This window comes from Salmo salar, chromosome ssa07, assembly GCF_905237065.1.
Source record: "Salmo salar chromosome ssa07, Ssal_v3.1, whole genome shotgun sequence".
NCBI classification, from domain to species: domain Eukaryota; kingdom Metazoa; phylum Chordata; class Actinopteri; order Salmoniformes; family Salmonidae; genus Salmo; species Salmo salar.
In genome coordinates this window covers 30,023,130-30,040,852 of record NC_059448.1, presented here as the reverse complement: position 1 = coordinate 30,040,852, position 17,723 = coordinate 30,023,130, and the positions used below count along the sequence as shown (strand labels likewise).

Genomic DNA, 17,723 nt, shown 5'->3' with positions numbered 1-17,723 from the left:
CTTGTCTAACTATGTTAGCTGGCATATGGGCTGGCAAGGTTGGTAGACTTTAGAAAAGCAAGCAATAACTAAATGTACTGAATAAGACTCACATTCCTTTCAATCTTTTACCCAGATTTTAGCCGAGATACAGAGAAGCGTATTTAGTTTTAGATACAGACGGCTCAAGAGGTATACTTAGATATGCAGATTTTTTTGTTGTCGTTGTTGACATAGCTTAATGATTATGGCTCTAGATTTCAGTAAAAAGCTGTTTCAGGTGTTAAAAAAAATGCAAGGACAGGGGCCTAGCCCCCCTTCTGGACCACCCCCAACCGTCCTCACATACTTTTTGCACCCTCAGATTTTTAGGGTGCATGACGCCCCTGAAAGCGGCACAAGTTACTTAAGTTGATATAAAGTGATATTAAGTTGATGAAAACGAACAATTTTGAAAAACAGTGAAACATTCATTAACATTGTGTAAAAAGGAGAAATTTTGATTGTCTGTCCATCTCTCTCTCTCCCACAGGATCTTGGGATATTAAAGGTGGGGCATGTGAGACGGATCCTTCAGGCAATTGAGGAACTTAACGAGGAGGCTTAACAAGACACCTGTCACTATGGCAACCGGAGGGGGGATAAATTATTCAACAAATCAATGACCCTCTCCCCATTCAGCTATCACCTCCCCCTTGACTCAGTGTTCTCCATTTTGTAATCAGGGAGGAGTTGTTTTTAACGAGGGGGCGTGGCTTTGCATTGCATCACCGTTTGGTGTGCTGTTTGACCTGCTGACCAGGGATGTGGGCGTGGCTTCTTGATAGTCAAAGTGGCCAACCAGAGAAGAGGAAAGAGTTTCTAAGCATATTTTGTTTCCTTGGCGGTGCAATGTGTTTACGTAGGCGGTGCTGTCTTTTGCATGACGGGAGTGGACATTTTGTTTTTATTCTTAAATATATCCTCTTTATGGGGTTTAGGCTACCCTTCCTCTTTTGTCTCTTGACTTTCGGGACTTTTTAGTTTCCTTGAGAAAGCTGAAGTTTGAGGACATCTTTGTTGGAGGACATCAACAATAACGAAAAACAAAAAAACTATGTAAACAACATCTCAACTTATTCTCATCTGCTGAACTGGAGACTTAAAAATGTGAAAAAGTTTTTTATGGAAGGGTCATATTGAGGAATGTAATACATGTGGACTGAATATGGTACTAATATATTGGCCTTGTTAAAGTACTTACCATAATGTGTAATGTATGTACTGTAGCATCTTATGTCCAGCTACTACAGTACTCAATGTAATATCTACGGCTAGCTACTACAGTACTTACTGTAACATCTAAGCCACGATGACCTCAATGTGTCCCTGCATGCCTTCCAAGTTGGATGAAGTAGCCCATTGACACTGATCTAAGATCCGTCTAAGGTTTGCATTATCCCTCCTTATGGTTATGCTTAGGTTTTGAGGAGGGAAAGTTGACCCTACATCTGTGGTTAGAGATAATTTATACCATCCCTAACCCCTACGCTGGAATATAAATGCAGTGAGATTTTTTTATTTTTCTGTTGTAGAAATTGAGTAACATTTTATTTTGAAGGTCTGGTCATAAACAGCTTATAAACTGTTAATAGATAGTTCATGTATAGTTTTTTAACTGTTAGTTAACCGCTATATCGTTCTATATAATTTATTCATGTATTTATGAATAATAGTAGTTTCAGATGAAAATATATATTACAAAGACCAGTATGCCGAATCATATATAGTTAAACCATGAACAAGAGATATGTTAAGTTGTATCATTAAGTTAAAATAACATGTATTTAATTCATTCAATGCAGAACAAGCTATGTATTAGTCATTTAATAGTTAAGTAATGGTGTTTATTATCAGCTTATTATCAGCCTTCCAGATAAAGTGTTAGCTATGATTGTCCTACTGTACCAATAGCGTGCTTGTCCTGCTGTTAGTGCTAGAGGCTTTAGTGATGTACCTGTACATGTGTGCCAAGTTTTAAACGACATATGACGATTGTGTGTGTGTGTGCAAACGGCACTGTGTGCGTGTTAATCATTTCAAAGTTTACTGTATCTTGCCTTGCACTTTACAAAGAGAAACTAAAAGGAAAAAATGTGTGTGTGTGTGCGACGTGTGCGTGTAACGTTGTAAAGTGATCGTTCACTTGTGTTTTTATTGCTATGGAAACGGTCGCTCTCCCTTGTATTTATGACACATCTATACAGAGATCAATGTGTGTTAATAATATGTAACATATAAATATAACCAAACGAATGTTAAAGTATATTATATATACATAATAGATATTAAATGTTTATTCACTTGTCAGGGGTTGTTCTACTGTTCATGTACATGCTCTCAGGGTGGCAAAATTCCAGTAATTTCTTCTAAATTACCAGGTTTCAAGAAATCCCGTTGGAACATTTACGGATTTTCAGAAGTGAATACGCAGAAAACCCCAAAATTCCGAGGATTTTAGGAAACCCAGGAATTTTGGGAAAGTTTACAGAATTTTTCAACCCTAATGTTCTCACTTTACACATCCTAATCTCATGGAAGACTGGCTTCTGAAAAATGTTGCTACACCGTTACTCCAACGCTATGCCAACGATTCCTTAGCTGCTGTTGTTGCGTCTATGGCACGACGCTAGGATATCAGTATTGAAATCTTGTGTGACATAACATATATAGAGGTCAATTGCCAAGGTACTGAGAGGTATGGAGAACAATGCAACAACGACGTAACGATCAAGTCAAGAGGAAACTATTTGGAAACGTTTTGTTGGACAACATGTATGTAACATGTAATATGCCACGGTTGTGTAACAGTATCTCACGGCAAGTTTTTGTGAACGCACGCCTACAGACCGCACTGGCTGGACTCTGCTGTGCAATGCTCAAAGCTGGACTCGATGTTGCACGTTGTTTGTTCAAAGATGTTTAATAATAATAATCTTGTGCTGTTAATTCATTGTACTGGTTGATCTCTGTAACCAGGCTGGAAGGTCAGCCTTTGGGCCTAAAAATTATTCCTTGAAGTCCTTGAAGTGTCAAGATGATGTATATTATACTATTTTAATGGTATCAATTGATAAGGAGGACGTTATTGTGATTCAAATCTTGAATGTAATCTTGAATTGTGAATCTTTGAACTCATGTATTGAACTTGATTGAGTGTTCCCAAATAGATATACATTATGCTTCATCTCAGAGCCAAACTGTAATTTTGACAGTTTACTCGACATAAATGTTTGTTGCCAATAAGACAGGAATCATGCAGGCTATGATTTTACTGTTTTACTGCATATGATTGATTATCATCAGTGAATTTAGGCCGGATTACAATCAAAGGCGCAATTGTCGAAAAGCGCACTGCACTTGACTTTTAAAGGTAATTTACGCGTGAGCCAATATCAAGCGTGCAGCGCCCTTCGCGACAGTCGGCCTTCGATTGAATTCTGGCCCAAGCCTATTTATTTGTGCTATCCAATTGCCAATCATCCATGTCCCAGAACCCAGAGAGAGAGACAGCATTCACTGGCTGCTAGCAGGAGGCTGAAATAAAGTGTATCCATCGCTGTTGGAGTCGTGTGTGTGCGTGTCCCAAGTGTGACACAATGCACGTTAGACAGATGGAGTTTCTCCTTTGTTTTAATGAATATCACAGCACAGCAGGCCCATTTAGCGTCACATTCAAACAGGAATTATGTAGAATGGACAGATTGACCTTTCAATACGGTAGGCCTTTCTTATTTAGTTGCAATGAAAGCAGAGTACGGTGTCCATATTAGGACATTGATTCTGACAAAAATGTGTCTGATAACTGACTTCTGTTGCCTGACAATGGCCTAATATGTACTAGAGGGCAGAAGACAAACTCATCTATAACAGGTTGATATTTCTTATTTGTATCTGTGCATACAGTAGAGATCAATACATAAAACAAATTAAAATACAATTTCTTTATAAATTAAAAACCAGTAACAATATTACAGCCATACCATGTCCTTAGACTGTAAGGAAAATGTTAGATAGAATACTTTATTGTCCAACACTCAATCTCACAGCCAGTCAGAGCATCCTCTTGACCTTTACCGTCTTGACGGACAATAGACATAATCAATAAATCAACTAGTCAATTTAACCATCTAACACGGGCATCTCATCCTCTTCTGGAGGATGCTGGATGATCTGCGGTTTCTCCCACTCCTCGTCTGAATCACTGATGTCATCGTCGTCGATGTCCCTGTCCCACTGACTGGGGTCATCGGCCTCATCGGTGTAACCTGTAATACAGTGAGCAATACTGTGAATCCAGCCGATGTTTTGATTACGGCAGCGTATAGCCTGGCAGAAAATGAACGGCGTCTAACCCAATGTTAACGTTTATGCCTTTCCCTAACCTTTAACCTAACCCTTGTTCCTAAACTTAATCCTAACCTTAATTAATTTTGACCCCAATGCCCAAATGTACTTTTTCCATTCTGCCGGTCGAACAAACACTTCCTTATAATCACAAGATAAAACAACATAAAGGGGGATGTTTACAGTACCCGTGTCCAGGGGTTCTGGTTCTGGTTTGAACGTGGGGTCCTCTAGTTTTCCCCAGGCCACAGCATCTGCCTTACGGAGCGACACTTCCACCTTAGACGAAACCATGTTGACCCCACTGTTGGCTACATCCGCTACCTAGAGTAGAGGAGGAAGAGGGATATGAGGTTAGGGTTATGGTGGGGATAGTTGTTGGTTGGTGTTTAGAGAGGAGAGAAAGGCGAAAGAGACAGGAAGAGGGAAATAGAAAACAGAAACACCAGCGAGAAAGAAAGAGGAATGTATAGTACAAAGAGAGAGGGAAATAGAGAGGGGGTAAACAATTCAAGAGGTAAAAAAATAATAATAAAAGAACACGGGAAAAACATTGCCCCTCACCCCCCACAGATGGAAGTCCTTATGGAAAATCTTGTTGTCATCAAACTGGATGTGACAGGTCAGCTACAGGAATAGCGATAGGGACAGGGCGGTAGAGAGAGAAAGAGAGATGTTAATCATCATTAACAACCTTACTCAAAACACCAGCGGGAAAACAATATATGCAAAAGTCAATGTGTGTATATTCCAAAAGTCAATATGCGTGTGTATGTGTTACCACTGTGCGAATGGCTTTGACGGAGGACAGTTGAGGGTTGGCGTTCTTGTATGTCGGCGTTTGTGTGTGTGTGTGTGTGTGTAGCCCGTTCTTACCACTGTGCGGTTAGCCTCGACGTAGGACAGTTCAGGGTTGGCGTTCTTGGCATAGATGGTCACGTAGACCTGTGTGGCTGTCTGGTGCCAGTCATGTCTACACGCAACGTTCTTATTGTTCTGCACACACAAACATTCAGAGAGAAAGGCAATAACCCCAGAGTTTACAGCAAAATGTCAAAATGATTTTCATGTAAAAAAAAAAAAACTGGGACAATTGCCAACAGAACGAAACCCGGACATGAAGAAAAGGTCAAAAGGAGAGAGAGGAGGGCTAACACTGACCACTTTTTGGACCCAGCGATGTTTGCCAATGGTACAACCCTTCTGATCCAGAAAAGCATTAAAGTCTATGGTCTTCACACAGCAACAGCTCCAGTACTTATACCTGTAGGGTTAGAATTACAGCACCGAATTATACCTATTAGTATTACATTAATATTACATTTCAGATGTTTATAATAAAGCAGCATTAAAGTATATGGTCTTCACACAGCAACAGCTCCAGTACTTATACCTGTAGTGTTAGAATTACAGCACCGTATTATACCTATAGTATTACATTAATATTACATTTCAGATGTTTATAATAAAGCAGCATTAAAGTCTATGGTCTTTACACAGCAACAGCTCTAGTACTTATACACGTAGAAGAGTATATAATAGTATTGTATAATACCTGCTGCATTAATATTGCAGTGCTGTATAATACAGGCATGGATACAGTATATTCGGGAAGTATTCAGACCCCTTGACTTTTTCCCACATTGTTACTTTACATTAAAAAATTGATAAAAATAAATAATATATATTTAATTCATCAATCTACAACACAATACCCCATAATGACAAAGCAAAAACAGGTTTTTAGATTTTTTTTGCGAATGTATTAAATTTAAAACGTAAATATCACATTTACGTATGTATTCAGACCGTTTACTCAGTACTTTGTTGAAGCACCTTTGGCAACGATTACAGCCTCAAGTCTTCTTGGGTATGACACTACAAGCTTGGCACACCTGTATTTGGGGAGTTTCTCCCATTCTTCTCCGCAGATCCTCTCAAGCTCTGTCAGGTTGGATAGGGAGCGTTGCATCACAGCTATTTTCAGGTCTCTCCGGAGATGTTCGATCGGGTTCAAGTCCGGTCTCTGGCTCGGCCACTCAAGGACATTCGGAGACTTGTCCCGAAGCCACCCCTGTATTTTCTTGGCTGTGTGCTTAGGGTCATTGTCCTGTTGTAAGGTGAACCGTCACCCCAGTCTGAGGTCCTGAGTGCTCCGGAGCAGGTTTTCATCAAGGATCTCTCTGTACTTTACTCCGTTCATCTTTCCCTCGATCCCGAGTAGTTTCCCAGTTCTTGCCGCTGAATAACATCCCCACAGCATGATGCTGCCACCACCATGTTTCACCGTAGGGATGATGCCAGGTTTCATCCAGATGTGACACTTGGCATTCAGGCCAAAGAGTTCAATCTTGGTTTCATCAGACCAGAAAATCTTGTTTCTCATGGTCAGGTGCCTTTTGGCTTCCGTCTGGCCACTCTACCATAAAGGCCTGATTAATGGAGTGCTGCAGACATGGTTGTCCCTCTGGAAGGTTCTCCCATTTCAACAGAGGAACTCTGGAGCTCTGTTAGAGTGACCATTGGGTTCTTGGTCACCTCCCTGACCAAGGCCCTTCTCCCCCGATTGCTCAGTTTGGCCGAGCGACCAGCTCTAGTAAGAGTCTTGGTGGTTTCAAACTTCTTCCATTTAAGAATGATGGAGGCCACTGTGTTCTTGGGGACCTTCAATGCTGCAGAAATGTTTTGGTACCATTCCCCAGAGCTGTGCCGCGACACAATCCTGTCGCGGAGTTCTACGGACAATTCCTTCGACCTCATGGCTTGGTTTTTGCTCTGGCATGCACTGTCAACTGTGGGACCTTACATAGACAGGTGTGTGCTTTTCCAAATCATGTCCAATCAATTGAATTTATCACAGGTGGACTCCAATCAAAATGTAGAAACATCTCAAGGATGGAAACAGGTTGCACCTGAGCTCAATTTTGAGTCTCATAGCAAAGGATCTGAACACCTTTCATTTTTAATATATTTGCAAACATTTCTAAAAACCTGTTTTCGCTTTGTCATTATGGGGTATTGTGTGTAGATGGATTAGGAAAAAAATATTTATTTCATCCATTTTAAAATAAGGCTGCAACAAAATGTGGAAAAAGGGAAGGGGTGTCTGAATATTTTCAGAACGCGCTGTAAGTGAAATACAGTCCTTGTCTTACCCCTCGTGGAAGACAGGTGCTCCAGGGTGGTGTGTACAGGTCTCTCCGTTGGTCTCTGGGCCCTGGTATTGCTGTCAACAACAACAAACAACAATTAGCTACTGAATTCTCCTCTCAGGTAGGGGGATAACTAACATGCTAACAAGAATTTTAAGATGACAACATTTTTCTAATGAGAAAGTTGGGACATTGAGGTTTCTGCATTGTGATGCATTTACATGATACTACAACATATGGCAGCCATGTTAGCTACCTATTAACATTTAAATAATGATTTTGCAACTGAATGTATAGAATTGGAACAATATTCAACATTCGTAAAGTCGACCCAACTCTCTAGAATATAACGCTCTGGTACAAACTGTCGAGTTACGGGAAAGAGTTAACACTGTCTGAGACAGGCTGCTTCCCTGCATCAGCAGAATGCAACAGATTCATTATCTACAAAGACAAGAGTTACTGCACCTCAAATGTTTTACTCCCTTCTCTGTGAAACACACACTCACATACATACACACGAGCGCATGCACACACACACAGAAACACACACGCACAAAAACACGCATACACAGACAGACACACAAAAGAGACACCTGGCCTCCCGAGTGGCCAGCGGTCTAAGGCATCACTACAGATCCGGGTTCGATCCCGGACTGTGTTGCAGCCAGCAGTGACCGGGAGACCCATGAGGCGGCGCACAATTGGCCCAGTGTGGTCCGGGTTAGGGGAGGGTTTGGCCGGCTGGGATGTCCTTGTCCCATCGCTTTCTGGCGACTCCTTGTGGCGGCCGGGCGCATGCACGCTGACTTCGGTTGCCAGCTGCACGGTGTTTCCTGGTGCGGCTAGCTTCCGGGTTAAGCAAGCAGTGTGTCAAGAAGCAGTGCGGCTTGGCGGGGTCGTGTTTCGGAGGACGCATGGCTCTCGACCTTCGCCTCTCCCGAGTCCGTAGGGGAGTTGCAGCGATGGGACAAGACTAACTACCAATTGGATATGACGAAATTGGGGAGAAAAACTAAATAAAAGCACTAATAATTTAAAAAAATATATATATTAAAAATATAGAGAGACACCTACTGTTTTGCATCCTGTGTTCTTGCATCGCGTTCCCTGCATGACAACAGCACTCTCTGTGAGGGCGAGAGAGCGAGAGAGAGAAAGAAAGAGAGGAGGAAAAGAAATAGGGAGGGTCAGAAGGACAGGGTTAAACAACCTGCTGAAATCTTATGCTGCAAAATTAACAAAGGAGTTTCAAAATAATATCATATTTCATCAGAGAAGTATTGGTACTGGTCAACAGAAGCATTGAAATGCCCTGCTATTGTATAGAAACCAACGATTTGAAAAACAAGAGGAAACCAAACAGAGAAGAAGGTATGGGAGGGATAAACACACACACACACACACACACACACACACACACACACACACACACACACACACACACACCTTTCTTTTTTAGTTCTGCCTTGCTGCTGATTTCCATCTTCTCCAGAACCTGAATCAGAGAGGCAGACACCTTCAGCTTCAGTTTGGTCTTATCCTCATCTGAACTGTAAAGGACAATAAATACATCATTTAAATTAATAAATAAACAAACACCTAATCAGCCATTTGAGCAAGCTGACCCTACCTGGGTCTCTCTTTCTGCAGTGCCTCAGCTGATTTGGGCCCCTGGTAAATTATCTCCTCTCTGTTGTTTCTCACGCCGTTCTTGTCGGATGTCACTGTCGGCTGCATAGGCTCCTGGGGCTTTTCGTTACTATGACGCCCCTTGGTGCAACCCTACAATAGAAAAATCCAATAGAAAAGTAATGTCAGGATACTGCGTACAGAGTACCCTGACAGCGAACTACTGCATATACTTGATCAATACTGTTCCCTGAGCTAATGCCTACATGCTTCAGCTCAGTGGGTTAAAACAGTATTGAGTTCAAACCCAGTTCGTCCCACATTGTCCTTACCTTGATAGAAAGGAATTCAGAGAAGTCTGTGGTTCTCTTCCTACAACAAGACCAACCCTGGACACACACACACACACGTTGTTTATCAATTTGATCAAGTACTGTGAGGATAGTTTCATATTTACTGATTCTCATCTGTAAGTTTCTCAAATGCTTTTATTTATATACCTTCAGAGCATCGTGGAAGATGGGAACACCTGGATGATGAAGACAGGCATCTATAGGGCGAGAAACAAAAGGTACTTGTTGGCGCTGGCCTTTGTCAGACACAAACGTTGTAACTTGTCACAGACAAGCAGGCACACACAGAATCTGCAGGGTCTCCCAGACAGCTGTCATAGAGTTCTGGTCATAAGAGGGAGGGGGTTGGGCCCATATAAGGCATTAACTAACCTAACAGTTGCTATGAAGAGGAGACCTACTCAGTGACCTAAAGACGTGGAAAATTATGTCGGCGCATGCTTTCACTCAAGTGTCTGTCTCTCTCATATGCACATCTGTCACACGCGCACAACAATTGCACACACATGCCTACAATACAATCTCTCAATACAGAATCTCTCCATGATATGCCAATGTGTGGATGACTACGCCAGTTTTCTGGACCCAAAGATCCTTAATTGAAAATGTGTTTTAGTCTATTAGTATGGGACCAATCTTCATCTGCGAAACTGGCCCTTTCAGTTCTGCTAAATACACCTGTCAATTCCCACCTCTATCATAATCTATGCTATTACACATGAACGATTACCATAATACACATTATCCCCTCTACATTTGGCCATTCAAAAAACAGTATTAGTCTACAATACACTGAAAACTGAAATACCTTGCAATATTTGCAACATGCATTTAATCCAAATAATATTATTCCTTACTAATAACTGTCATAGGTTGGATTGAATGCACTGTAGACTGTGTACTATCGCAGTATAACAGTGACTAATAAACTGTGTGTTTGAGTTGAAGTGGTTTTACCGTCGTCGTTCTTGTCAGCATCAAACTTCTCTCCACAGCCTTTGTTGTAGCATAGAAGAGCCATATTGGCTTAGTATTTAGTTTGTCCTCCCGTAACCAAACTTTTCCTTTCGCTAACCCGCTCTCTTCTTTTTTTCTCTTCGAGGGGCTTCGAAACTTTAATCCCACCCAGTCTTCCAGAACTTTCTCCCGGATAGAAGAAGCAGCAAGGGAATGAGAGAAAGAACGAGAGAGATCCAGGAGGACTAAGAGAGGAAAGAGAGGGGGTCTCTGCTTGGCCTGGCTGAATGATAAAAATAGCCACCAGTCATCCCCTCTCTCTCTTCAGCTGTCAGTCCTTATCTAGAGGCGGCTTGACATTCCTCTCTCCTGTCCTGGCCGTCTGTCCGCCTGTGTGTGTACTGCACTAAGCACACGTGTAGGTGTGTCCTGGCATGGCAAAATTACATTTTGGTTTTTGCCCTAGCACTACACAGCTGATTCAAATAATCATCAAGCTTCGATCATTTGAATCTGCTGTGTAGTGTTCGGGGGAAAGAAAAAAATGTGGTCCCGAGGACAAAGTTTGGGAAACTCTCGACTAAAACATGTCAGAATAAGCCATTTACCATGCTGCAAACCGTATAGTCTAACACTAACGGGTCCCATGTGACTCAGATGTAAGAGCATGGTGCTTGCAACGCAAGGCTTGTGGGTTCCAGTCACTTTGAATAAGAGCATCTACAAAATTTAGGTGGAGATTGTTTTGAGCAGCAAAGCCTTAGACTCAGCGCAGACACTCCACACTCAAAAGAAAATAAGCATTAAAATCACAAAAAGCTTTAGGAATGGAAAATGACTTTATTTCTTTCAAAAAAAGATAATCAAAATAAACACAGTAAGTAAAATAAAAGCCAATGATTTTTGTATTTCTGTAACGTTCGTTTTGTATTATTTCCATGCTTAATAAAATCCTAATATTTCTGCATAAATAAATAAAAATGTACAAAGAGAGGGGGAAGAACAAGAAGAATAATCAGAGACAAAGGTGTGATTCTCTGAATCATTTGGCATCCTTGACAATCAATCAATGACATCCATTGACGATCCATTGGTGACCTGTAGATATGCAGCCAATCCCCTTCTTCATACGTTTAATCACCCATTGGGTATTATTATAATATATCTATATAATGTATAATGCAAATATCAAATAGCTCTCATGTTCAGAAAAATAATAATACAAAGACAAAAATAACATTATGGCAGATGTGTGTGTATGGATGTGTCCCAAATGACACCATGGCTGCGTTTACACAGGCAGCCCAATTCAATAATTGGTCTTTGACCAGTCAGATCAGCTCTTTTACCAATAATTGGGCAAAAGATCAGAATTGGGCTGCCTGTGTAAACGCAGCCTATATTCCCTGTATAGTACACTACAGGGATTAGGATGCGTGTGTGTGTGTGTGTGTGTGTGTGTATGTGTTTGCATGTTTCTATTTATATTTACATAGTTATCACCAGGCAGCTATCAGAAGAGTAGTTGTTTCCAAAAAAACATGTAGGAAAAAAATGTGCACAAGATCGTTGAACAAACACTGACTGAAAATGAGCAAATGTATCAGATTATAACAGATAAACTGATGCATTTATGGAGAGATTTATCCAAATGTATCCGTTTAACCCCAAAAAGCCATTCCTCTTTCCCTGTGTTCCTTTTTCATTTCAGGTTGATGACGTCTTCAATTTCTGTGTTATTACAGGGACTCACCACCAGAGGGTACTACACTTGCAGATATGATCAAAAAGACCCATTTCAATAAAGGGAAAAGTAACGTGGCATCTTTGGAAAAGTAAGGGTTTGGCTACACCCCCAGACCACCTCTTCCAATGCTTTGAGGACAGAGGACGCAAGGAGTCACGGAATTACTATTGAGATTCACCCTAGATCTATGGTTAGGGGTGTCTGTCCTTGCAGCATGTAATCAGAAACGCAACCATGACAACCCGGACACTTGAACGAGTTTTAACAGACAGTAAATCAGATCATGCTTTTAAGGGGAGTTGTAGAAAGAACATCATCATCATCATCACGACCATGCACAGGGGAAGAAAAGCCTACCATAAAACAGACCATCAGTGTGATTTGACATTGTTGGCATTCGCTCTGGGAGCTAACACTCTTCTGGTTTTAGGAGACGAGAGAGAAAGACACTTAAGATTATTGAGACGCACCCCCTAAGATTATAATAGGACAATCTACATTGTAGTCTCCACACTGTCACTCTCCCCCTCTGCTATTCTTCCACTGTTTTGAAACCAGTTCAAAAGACACACAAAACACAGGCAAGCCTGGATACCATGCAGAACAACAATCTAGTTTAAAAATGACTTAAAAAGAGAGAAATGAAACTACTGAAGAACCAGAGAACATAAGACATGATAAATTCAAGAGAAAAAGAAAAAAGCTGTGCTCATCAACTTCAGTGCCAAACAAGGATTGTGTGCCAAATGGCATCTTATTCCCTATATAGTGCACTACTTTTGACCAGAGGCCTACATAGGGAATAGGGTGCCATTGGGATGCAAATATAGTTAACACTGATCTAAGGTCAGTTTTGCATTTCTCCCCAAGGGTTTGCTGATCCTAGATCTGTCTTTTAGAGCAACTTATACCAAGAGCTTCCGACCCTCCTGAGTAAGGGACTATCACAGTACGAGGAGCCCAGAGAAGGGTTTCTGTGTTTAATATATATCCACACTATAAGGTTGAAATAATAGTGTGATAGTGAAAATTATGATTATGCCCTTTTAGTGTTAGAGATGTTTGAAAAGACTGTCAAATTTTAGCCTGTTTTGGTGGGATGGCGTTTTGGCTTGCTTGGTGACATCACCAGGCGGTAAATTTTATAGACCAATAAGAGCGTTCCAAACCTACAGCTAGTTTTCCCCTCCCCACTCAGACCACTCCCTGACAATCCTAACAAAATGATTGCTTGAGAAACTGCTATTTTTGCTTATTTTTCACTATTTTAATTGAAAACAATCAAAAGGTGCGAAATTGTTACCTAGAAATGATTTGATATAGAGATGAAAACGGCTGCATTGGACCTTTAACTTCCAACTTCCAAACGACCACCACTGGTTCTCAACCCCCTTTTACACAGGTACTACTATAGCGAGGCAATCCTTCCTACAGACAAAGACTAGTACCACCAGAACCCTCAAATACTTCAAGACTACAGACTTAATTCTTCAGAGAGTATACATCTCCCTTAGCCATTGTGGATAGTTTGGTTTCACCGACAAGACATAAAATGCATATGATCCAATCAGAGACAGTATAAGTTTAAAGATGGCGTACACACCCACACACAGCATGATAAGTGACGGCCTATGACAGAGTCCAGTGAAGAAACAGGAAGTTAGAAGACAAAGGGGATTGTAAAGCATCTCCAAAAGCAGAAGCAAGAAGAATCTAGAGCTATACATACTGGACAGTGAAAAGACTCCAAGAGGAGATTCTATCTGGATATAGTTCTACTAGACAATGAAACGAGGTCAGAAGGGGAATGAATCTAAAGAGATCCTGGAGACAATTCTTGAAATATATCTAATAGACCAGGGGTGTCAAACTCATTCCATGGAGGGCCGAGTGTCTGCAGGTTTTAGTTTTTTTCCCTTTCAATTAAGACCTAGACAACCAGGTGAGGGGAGTTCCTAATTCGTGACTTTAAAATCATCAATCAAGTACAAGGGTGGAGCGAAAACTCGCAAACACTCACCCCGTGGAATGAGTTTGACACATATACTTGACGGAAAAGAAAAACCAAGAGAAGCTAAAGCTATACATACTAGACAGTGACAAGAGGCTAAGAGGGGAATTTAGAGCTAGGTCTACTAGACAGTGACGATCCACCAAGATAATCTTGAAGACAATGGCAATTGGCAAGTCACCAAGAGGTGAATATAGAGCTATACGTACTAGACCGAAGAGCAGCAAAGATAGGGTTCTAGAGAGCTAGGTCTACTAGAAAGTGAAAAGGATCAGCGTTAGACGCTCCACAGTACTCAACTCACTGGTGATGTGGACAAGGGGAAGGGTTCGTCTTAGGGATCTGCACATGCATTCAAAACACTAGCACTCCGCCGCACCTGCAAATCTGTGTACGTGAGCCACACACTGATTTGATCCATTAATTTATGACCAATTCTCTCCTTTCTTTCAGGTTCTGAATGAGGTCATCTCAGTGCAACATTTCAGCTTGTTCATCAAAAAGAATAAATGACATTTATATATGTGCACATAACATAACTAGGGGGCATAACTCACTATTGGCTTTAGCGTCAAGATATAGGAAGTAAACAGAAAACAGTCCTAAATGAGAAACGCATGGCATATATAACACACCAATGTGTGTTATACAGGTTTTAAACACATCAATGTGTGTTATACAGGGGAATTAGACAGTGAAAAGTGTGGCAACTGTGACCCTATACCTGTTTTGACATTTGGCACCAACAGTTCAGTTACATTGACATCCTTTTATAAAGCCTATGGGACCAAGAGTATGCTCAAACCAGTATTGGGTGGTCATTTCAACTCCATGTCCCGCAAATATTTAACAATAAAGTAACCCTTGCCAATTAAGTTTCATTCAGCGCTAACCAGTACCAAAGTTATTGGCACATATATTTGTTCAAAATACAAACATTAAACAGTTCTGTTGAGTCGTTAACAGTTTGACAATATCCTTCCTTTGACACAAAAAGTTACTTTGACATCCTTTCATTTGACCCATCTTGACAGTTGGGAAGAAAATGACTGCATATGGCTTCAGCAACAATAGGACACCATCGAGAGCAATGGACATTATGATAGAGGAACCACAAATTGTGACATCAACCGTCAGAATGATCCTATTCTGAAATCAAACATTGTTTCCACAGGATGGAGGTGTGTGTGTGTGTGTGTGTGTGTGTGTGTGTGTGTGTGTGTGTGTGTGTGTGTGTGTGTGTGTGTGTGTGTGTGTGTGTGTGTGTCTGCACGTTAATGCTCGTGGGTGTGTAATTTAGTGTGCGTGCGAATCCGTCAACATTTAAGGACACACTGAGGATGAAGAAGAAACTGTTCTTACAAGAGACACAAATAAAGTAGAGGGAGGGATTAAAAACATTTTACAACAGTTCTCTAGTGGCTCTCCATGGACAAATAGACATAAGAAGCGGTTGAGGGTTAGGCTGGTGGTAGGATGATGGTGGTTGTGAGGATGAGTGTAGAGGGCTATCCTTAATGTTTTATACTCAGTCTGATTGCGCTTGGTGAAGGCTTCTCCATGTCTGAAACAGCTCCCTTGGGTAACGTAAGTGCTTTTCTTCGCTACCTAACAGTCAAGAATGGCAAGCGAGCAGGGACAAACGGTACTGTGCGACTTTGGTTCCACCGGTTTGATCGATATCAGTAATGGTGAGAAAGTTGGAGAATTAAAATAAAGATTTCTAGAAACCGCTCCAATTGGTGACCTGTCGGCTAAGAAAGACAGTAGAGACCAGCTCACAAAGAAATGGTTTATTAACGGCGTGCGGGCACACACAAGTGCTTCGAGATATAAAAACTGAATCCAAACACCTACGTCTTCCTACCTGTGTGGATGCAACCAAAGAGGGTGGATACAACTTTAACCTACAGATCTATTTCAATCCAAACCTGTCTGTTCTGCCTATGGCTAGATCCCCTCTTCTCCGTCCCGCTTTTACTCTGTGTGACAAATTGCTCAATATCAGCTTAGTAGCAACATACATACAGTCCCAGTAACCGTAACAGAGCCTAGGCTACCTATGTACACCAATGACCAGAAAACGTAACAGAAGACAAACTAACCCAACAAAGAGACTTCATAATGTATACACTGGTCCTAAGTGCAATAAACTTAGGACCTCTAACCCCTGCCCCCTTCACTCTGTCGACTGAAAACAACCTACACATTCAAGTTTTAGGTAGTTTTAAACCCAGTAATGGGCTTCTGCGCTTTATTTTTTTAATATACAGTATTTATTTATAACTTTTTCGGGGGGGGGGGGGCTGTTTCAGACAGAGAGCTGCGCCTTTATTATCACATATCCCCTCCTCCGTGCTCTAGCCTTCCACCCTTCTCATCTCCCGGGTTCATCCTGCCTTTCTTTTTCTTCTCTCTTCCTCTCCTCTTATATTTGGTGTTGGTTGGTTTTCCTTCTATCTGTCCTTTCGTCTGTCTGTCATTCCTTCGTTCATTTAGTCTTCGGTGGTTCGCTCGGTGTGTGTTTTGCCATCGCTTTCGGCACTCTGCTCCCCCCATGAGATTACATGAACTGCATCTGAAAGAGAGACAGTCAGAAATAAAGACAGACTATAGGGTTTAACACAAAGAAGACTCGTCAAAGAGGAACTAAAGGTTGGGCAGGGCAGGCATTTGGGTTGTACCTGAACTATATGGATGGGGGCCAATCTGAACTAAAGGGTTTGGGGGGAGGGTTTCCTTGGGCTTTAGGGATGGTGACAGAGGTTTGTGGGGTTTAAAGGGGTAATAGGGATGTGGTATTATGGTGTAAGGTGGTAGGGCTGTAGAAATGGTGAGTGGTTACCTGGGCTCCAGGCATGGGGGCAAAGGGATTTGTGGGTCTGAGTACAGGCTGGTTGTACATCATGGGCTGGGGGGCCATCAACTGTACACCCCCCATCTGACCCATTTGAGGGGGAACCTGAGAGAGGGAGAAACATTTTTCCAGTACTCAAGTATGTCGTCTCTTTGTTGGTTACACTTTTCTTTCGAATGCTCGACCACGGTAATTCTCCTAGCACAATACATCTGGGTTATACACGTGATGTTGAATGTGTCCTGTTGCGTGTAGGCACTGAGCAGTACTGACCATTCCATACATAGGCACTTGCGGCGTCGTCATTGGGAATGTCATAGGAGCTGGAGCCTGTTAGAGAGAGAGAGAGACCTGACTAGCAACTCAAAAATAGTGCAGGCGGAGAGGCTAAAAGGTGAGTCTATACAGCGAAGGAGGTACAGGTAATGACATCACCGATGCTCATGGACACCATCACATTCACAACTACAGATAAACACAGGTAAAACAGCATGCGTGGACGGGAGGTTGTAAAAATCGAATTGACTAGAGCAGTGGCTCCTATAAAATACTGCACTAGGCTAATTTGTTATCAGTTAAGCACCTAATGAGAACAGTAGCGTGCCTCTCCCTGGTAGAAATAAACACTAGTCTCTAAAAGGCGGCAGTA

General features: G+C 41.6%; 3 protein-coding genes across 22 annotated transcripts in view; 1 reads left to right on the top strand and 2 right to left on the bottom strand.

The window, feature by feature from the left end:
- Nucleotides 1–3,579, top strand: part of si:dkey-172j4.3 (diacylglycerol kinase eta) — a 141,356-nt gene extending 137,777 nt beyond the window's left edge. For all 5 annotated transcript variants that reach the window (XM_045721857.1, XM_045721858.1, XM_045721856.1 and 2 more), the window contains one exon: nucleotides 512–3,579. In XM_045721857.1, the coding sequence (XP_045577813.1) occupies nucleotides 512–586 (75 nt within the window). In that variant the 3' untranslated portion in view covers nucleotides 587–3,579. The remainder of the gene's footprint in view (nucleotides 1–511) is intronic.
- Nucleotides 3,580–3,635: 56 nt separating this feature from the next.
- Nucleotides 3,636–10,796, bottom strand: zgc:92429 (cysteine and histidine-rich domain-containing protein 1). The gene is made up of 12 exons (XM_014207404.2): nucleotides 10,460–10,796; nucleotides 9,650–9,699; nucleotides 9,482–9,538; nucleotides 9,151–9,302; nucleotides 8,967–9,070; nucleotides 8,595–8,647; nucleotides 7,521–7,591; nucleotides 5,527–5,629; nucleotides 5,242–5,361; nucleotides 4,930–4,992; nucleotides 4,554–4,689; nucleotides 3,636–4,286 (listed from the first exon to the last, which is right to left on the bottom strand). The coding sequence occupies exons 1-12, from the start codon at nucleotides 10,521–10,523 to the stop codon at nucleotides 4,141–4,143; spliced, it is 1,119 nt and encodes a 372-aa protein (XP_014062879.1). The 5' UTR covers nucleotides 10,524–10,796; the 3' UTR covers nucleotides 3,636–4,140.
- Nucleotides 10,797–11,279: 483 nt separating this feature from the next.
- si:ch211-200p22.4 (phosphatidylinositol-binding clathrin assembly protein) overlaps nucleotides 11,280–17,723 on the bottom strand; it is a 70,245-nt gene continuing 63,801 nt past the window's right edge. For all 16 annotated transcript variants that reach the window (XM_014207405.2, XM_014207414.2, XM_045721864.1 and 13 more), the window contains 3 exons: nucleotides 17,348–17,404; nucleotides 17,063–17,179; nucleotides 11,280–16,795 (listed from right to left, as the gene is read on the bottom strand). In XM_014207405.2, the coding sequence (XP_014062880.1) occupies nucleotides 16,781–16,795; nucleotides 17,063–17,179; nucleotides 17,348–17,404 (189 nt within the window). In that variant the 3' untranslated portion in view covers nucleotides 11,280–16,780. The remainder of the gene's footprint in view (nucleotides 16,796–17,062; nucleotides 17,180–17,347; nucleotides 17,405–17,723) is intronic.